Source organism: Musca vetustissima, unplaced genomic scaffold, assembly GCF_032173495.1.
Source record: "Musca vetustissima isolate MV318-11 ecotype Yass unplaced genomic scaffold, APGP_CSIRO_Mvet_v1 utg21943, whole genome shotgun sequence".
NCBI lineage: Eukaryota > Metazoa > Arthropoda > Insecta > Diptera > Muscidae > Musca > Musca vetustissima.
The window spans coordinates 6,343-12,500 of record NW_026885378.1 but is presented as its reverse complement, the minus strand read 5'-3'; the positions used below and the strand labels follow the sequence as shown (position 1 = coordinate 12,500).

General features: G+C 36.7%; 1 protein-coding gene across 1 annotated transcript in view; it reads right to left on the bottom strand.

Moving 5' to 3' along the window:
• The window catches only part of LOC133332662 (sodium-dependent nutrient amino acid transporter 1-like), a 26,168-nt gene extending 20,442 nt beyond the window's left edge, over nucleotides 1-5,726 (bottom strand). Inside the window, exons 1-7 of the mRNA XM_061541040.1 lie at nucleotides 5,646-5,726; nucleotides 5,318-5,588; nucleotides 4,745-5,235; nucleotides 3,245-3,348; nucleotides 2,721-3,187; nucleotides 2,385-2,656; nucleotides 2,276-2,328 (exon numbers count right to left, since the gene is read on the bottom strand). Of these exons, the coding sequence (XP_061397024.1) occupies nucleotides 2,276-2,328; nucleotides 2,385-2,656; nucleotides 2,721-3,187; nucleotides 3,245-3,348; nucleotides 4,745-5,235; nucleotides 5,318-5,588; nucleotides 5,646-5,726 (1,739 nt within the window). The remainder of the gene's footprint in view (nucleotides 1-2,275; nucleotides 2,329-2,384; nucleotides 2,657-2,720; nucleotides 3,188-3,244; nucleotides 3,349-4,744; nucleotides 5,236-5,317; nucleotides 5,589-5,645) is intronic.
• Nucleotides 5,727-6,158: the final 432 nt, after the last annotated feature.

Here is a 6,158-nt window from a genome sequence, read left to right as displayed (position 1 = left end):
ATAAAATAAAAAATTTTATAAGGCTTGAAAGCAAAAAGTGTTCAAAGGTGCCCCCTCTCCCCTAATCATTTTTGGGAAGGACATTTGTTAAGACATAAAACTTGCAAAACGAGTTCCAGATCCCAAAATATTTTATTGGAGATATTTGGTACCCAATAGGAACACAATGTACAATTTTGAGCGAATTCGGTTGAAAAATGCGCCCAAGAACCCAAAAATACTGAAATTGGGGGATATATGGGAGCTGTGCCTAAACGTGGACCTATATACATCCCATCTTCGAACTTGATATGCCTACAGATAAAATACAACTCTGTGCAAAATTTTGGCGATCTATTTCTATTAGTGATTACAGCAGACAGACGGATATGGCTAGAGTTACAAACGGAAAAATAAACTTAATAGACCCTCCATACTATTGTGGAGGGTATCAAAATATGGAAAAGCTTCACCAATTGGGTTTATCCTACACAGTAAATCGGCGATATCTTAAAAAGTTGTTAAGATTTTCACTTGAAATTTTATAGGATTCAATTTTTAGAAACCGAGAATGGGGTCCCCTGTAAGTGAATAAGAACTGTGAGGTGGCATCTTACCATATGATAAAACTACGGAACCTGTGTGGTTGTGGTAATATTCAAACATATAAAATATTTAAAACCCTTTAAAATTTGATGTATATCTTTCATACACGCCCTCTAACATCAAGTTAGATTGGTTTGAAAATAGTTGTTCGATACTGGGACAAACACTTAAACTAATGAAAAGGTATGTTGTGCGCTCTAGAAAGGAAAGATAGAAGAACACATCTTGAGAGCTTCTTGGGATTTTGTGTTCTTAGTGAAGTCCTTCAGTCTTTTCTATTTATATCCAAGAATTGGGTTCGAAGACTTGCTAAAACTGGGAAGTTGCATATGAAAACGGTCAAACCTTTTACTGTATTTCCCACACGCTCTGTACCTACTGCTACACTTGCACCCAATCTTTTGTAAATGTGCGTTCAAGCTGAGATGTTCTTTGAGAATACCCGTAAGTCTGCTGATTTCTATTTTGCTAGGCATAAATATTTGCTTAGTTTTATCTCCATAAAATTGTTGGGATCCTTCCAGTCCCCTCGTTATTCCAAAAAATTTTGTGGGTCTCTATCGCCCATGACCTCATTTCTAGTCGTGTTGCTCTAAAAGGTTTTGCGTTGTGTACAGCTAAATGGGTAGACAGTGTTGGACACGTAGTGCACCCTACCCTTAGTCTTACCCAGACTTGTCATTGAAGATCTGCTCAAGCCGGCCACAAGGAGAGTTCCTATTTTGTACCATAAATGCCTTGTTCTGCCGATCAAAGTCTTCGCTACCCCAAACTCTGATGAAGACCGAAGCCTTTTGTAGTTGAGTAATGTCTGTTTTCTTTATCAGTCCAATTGTCGGGCTTGTGTAGACAATACTTGCTACTAGTTTTCTCAGGGCTTCTACGCTCGTTGATGACTTAAATTTTAGGATTGAATTATCATCTACCTTTGAATTATCATCTATTCAGATCAATGGCGACCGCTTCACAGCGTGTGCTCCAAGATTTATTATTAACCGCATCAATAACCTCCTTATGGGTCTCCTATTTTAGATCCTCCAACGCACTATTCACATTGATTATTGCATATCAAATCATAGTAATTAATTTTTGTAACACTCATTCGTATCTACCATCCCCATGTTAAGACTCAGAATTTGGATTTCAGTTCCCACCTACTTGGGAGGGTTAGCCGAGATTGCTCTTCGCCCATATTTTTTAAACCCACAGTTTTAGTCCGCTGAGCCTCTAAAGGTGGGTGGACAACTATAACATAACCTCCAGATTTATCTGATTGCAATAGATTAGTGTCATTATCTACCTTCCCCCTATCCACCACCAGCGGTCGCGATATTTAGGAGACTGACAAATCCCTCTAACAGCAAATCTCACCGATCAAGTTTTCCCGAAATACACATATATCCCATAGATTGAACAATTTCCACAAACAAGTCTGGTTTCGCTTAACACGTAGAATGTTGTCCAATCATCACATAGCTATGCTTCTTCGTTGGCCAGATCTCCTCCGCCCATTTAAATTTTAGATCCACACAAACATATAATACACCACAACATAACAGTGTATAGTATAAACATAAATATAAACGATTTTTGTAGCATATAAAAAACATATATATTTATTTAAAATTTATATCATTTCCTACGATTTAATTTTAAAGATTTTCTATAGAAAATATATTCTTCAAGTAGCTTCTTGTTCAATGGACCCCATTTGGAAGATGGTCGTAAGGCATTTTTGAATCGCTGCAAATAAAATCAATTATTGTTTATGTTAACCCATAGAAAAATGCAATACTTACTGTTCTAAAACTGTCTCCAGGTTGTTTACGATATTCATATAAAAACCAAATTGGAACTTGGCCTACACCTACCGCCCACAGCAACCACCCTAAAGCATAATAAATCATTGGATATGTTTCACCTTTGTACGTCAATGGAGTATAATTTATCAGCGAATATAATAAAACACCCATCATAAGGCCCGGTGTAACGAAAGTCCAACAAATTCTCCAATAGTAACCGGTTTTAATGCCCAACATAAATTCAATATCCTCGCAAAGGCGTTTGGTACCTGGAAATAATTAACATTTTAAATTCCATTTAAAATATTGAAATTTCTTTTTGGTTTTTCTCACCATATATCCATGCAAATGAAATTAATTCCGCAATTGCCAAAACTAAAGCAATAAATGAACAACCAAAGAAATCGACTAAATTCAAAATATATTGTCCGGCCGGAGTTATGTAAATTATGCCGCACAAAAATCCTAACATTGATAATATAGCCGCCACTTTCCAATGTGGAATATTGGGAAAACGATCTTTAATCACGGTCATTACACACGACACCATACCGACATTACTACCCACACCCAATACGAGGAGCATGAAAAAGAATAGAACTGCAAACAATTGAGGCAGATATTTAAATTTCGCTATGGCCTCTGGATATGAGATGAAAGCCAAACCAGCGCCACCCTTTACAACACTGCCGATATCTGTCGTTTGTGATTCATAGGCCAAGTTACCAAGTATTCCGAAAATAATACAACCCGATAGTAGAGAGGTTAGCGAATCGATGCTTGTTATAATCATAACGTCTCTGAAAGACAAAATTTGTAAATATTTTATTTATGTAATGTAAAATTAGGGATCTTACCGGTGCACATTTTTCCGAAAATCGTTAAATGAGGCATACATTATAAGGGTACCAAAACAAATGGCCAAGGAGAAAAACATTTGCGTTATGGCATTATACCAAACCTGAAATATGGAGGGAAAACATATTTTATGTTAAAACTAGTAAAACCAATACGGAAAGTAGTAAAGTCGGACTGGGCCGACTATATGATACCCTTCACCACTATGATACCCTTCACCGACCCTTCACCACTTTGGGTTTATTGTACATATGTATCCTAACAATTTCACCTCGATGTTTCTTCGAAGAACCATACACATGGGACATACGAAAGCGACTCATTCGGGCAGATTTAGAGTCGCTTGCGTACAATGGGAGAAATGTATTGAAATCGATTTTTAGCAAAGTTGATACATGCTATTCGGTATGCCGCACTGTTAAAAAATTAATCTCTATCAGACACTCGTTCGAAATATATATAGAAGCTATGCCTGCAACTGCCAATTTCATCAAAACGCAACGTGTCAATCGGACAAACATTAGGAGTGCACCATTTACCTAAAATCGGACGAAAATATGTATGGGAGCTATATATAAATTTGAACCGATTTCCTCGAAGGTTTACACACATCTCTCTAACCTCAATGCAGTACGCTGTGCCAAATTCCGTGGAAATATAAAGCTACAAACGGGCTAAGGTATACCATTTACATTAAATCGGACGAAAATATATAGGAGAGATATATCTAAATCTGAACCAATTTTCACGAAACTTAACACACATCACTCTAGACTTTATTCAGTACGCAAAAATTGTATAAGGCCGATAGGTTACATCACGCTGAATAACATCTTAGATATGCATATTTAGCTTAGGATACATCAGATCCTTTTATAACATCAATGACCTTAAGCAAGCGCATGCAGGAGCGAAATGCTATAATGTCAAAATCCTATTGATGAATTGTAATCCCTAATACAGTCAACATTAAATCAAACTATCGAAGGTGAAGACAGGTCACATGATGAGAGCGATGAGTTCAATCAATTCAATATATTAAAAACTTAAAGGGTTAACTTATAAAAAAATGTTCCATTATTCTTCCAGAAGGTTAAGAAAGCAATTCTACATACAATTATTTCAATGTTTTGACTTTTAGCCACAAAAATGCCAGTTTGACCTATAGTGGAATGGACCGATGAGTCCCATCCGTTCCGTGCGCTTCATATGAGATTTATTAAATGGGCCGATATTCCCATCTTCGAACTTGATTATAGTTTAAAAGAAACATTACGATGTGCAAAACTTGATTAAAACCGGTTACACCCTTTGAGAATTATCATGTAGTAGTCTCCATGTCACGGTACCCGCCATTATTCATTATTTTGGATTTCCATTTAGTGTCAAATCTTCCTAACAAAAAATTATCACCACTTCATGGTGTATGGTATAGCAAGTTCGTACCTGCTTAATGACAATTTTGCTAGTTTATTTTCCAATCTTAATTGTATACTCACCTTTGGATTTAACAGCTCCTTCCATTGAGGTTTCAAAAAGAATACAATACCATCCCAAGAACCCGGCAATGTTAAGGCGCGTGCAAGCAAGACAAACATGACAGCATATGGGAATAGGGCCAAAAAGTATGATGCTTTACCGGAACTTCGTATACCTTTGCATAAAATTATACCAATTATAAGCCATGCCACGAACAAACAAAACACTAAATCCCAGCCAGGTGCGCCCAAGCCATCTTCCAGAGAATCCGTTTCACGTAAAACTTCTTTCGAGAAAAATAATTCAGCTGAAGAAAATCGCTTGGTTTGATTATTTCCCACGGTGGCATTCTCTGATGCCGAAAAACAAAATGAAGACCATTCGGGTCGGCAATAAGTCCATGGAAGTTTGTTGGCAAACGAAGAGAACAAATATTTCAGAGTCAAGGCCATAATGCAGGCATAGTAGGTGGTGCCCATTGTCGTGGCAAAAACTTGTCCATAAGCAACGCCTATAAAATTGGGAATATGAAGAAAGATTTGACAAAAACAAAAATGCATTTCAATCAAAAATTATTAAATATTCTCCACTACCTCTCATTGCGGGAACCATATCGAATGCTCGAATACAACTTCTGCTAGAAAATTGTCCAATTATAATTTCCAAATAATAGATGGGTCTGCCAATTAATAGCAGCACAATTATGTAGGGTATAACAAAGGCTCCACCACCATTTTCCAAGGCAATGAAGGGAAAACGCCACACATTTCCCAAACCCACCGACAGGGCTATGCAGGAAAATAAGAACTCAATATTGTTACCCCATTTCTCGCGACCATGTTCCGAAGTAAGTGGATTTTTACTCTGAAAATCAAAACATCTAAGACAGAAGATCACCAAAAACTATGTAGATTGACCAACCTCATCTGCCTGAAGGAAGTGTCCAACTTCATCATTATTTTCCACAGATGTCGCAGCAGCTTCTTTGTCGATGTCATCCATTCTGCACCATCCGCTTATATATCAAATCCTCTTGAAAGTGTTAAACTGAAATGCCATTGTTTTCCAAAGAATTTTGTTATTTTTCACTTTTTTACGATATTTGAAACCCCATAATCTATTATCAACTTGGCGGTGTTATCTGCACCCTCAAATCCCTCAGGCCTATTGTCATCTTTTTTTATGGAGTGTAGTTGACACTGTGAAAAGATAAATAATTAAAACGATATCTCTCTATCACTTTTATTGTATGAAATCCGGAGAAGTGCTCAAAAAAGAAATAATTAATCTTTGTCAAAATAGTTTTGTTGCTGTGGAAAAGAGCGGTAAATTAGATTGCCGGTAGTTTATAACCGAAAATTAACAAAATTTATGCAAAGTTGATATAATTTGTCACTTGTGTCATTTTATTAATACACTATGCGACAAAATTGA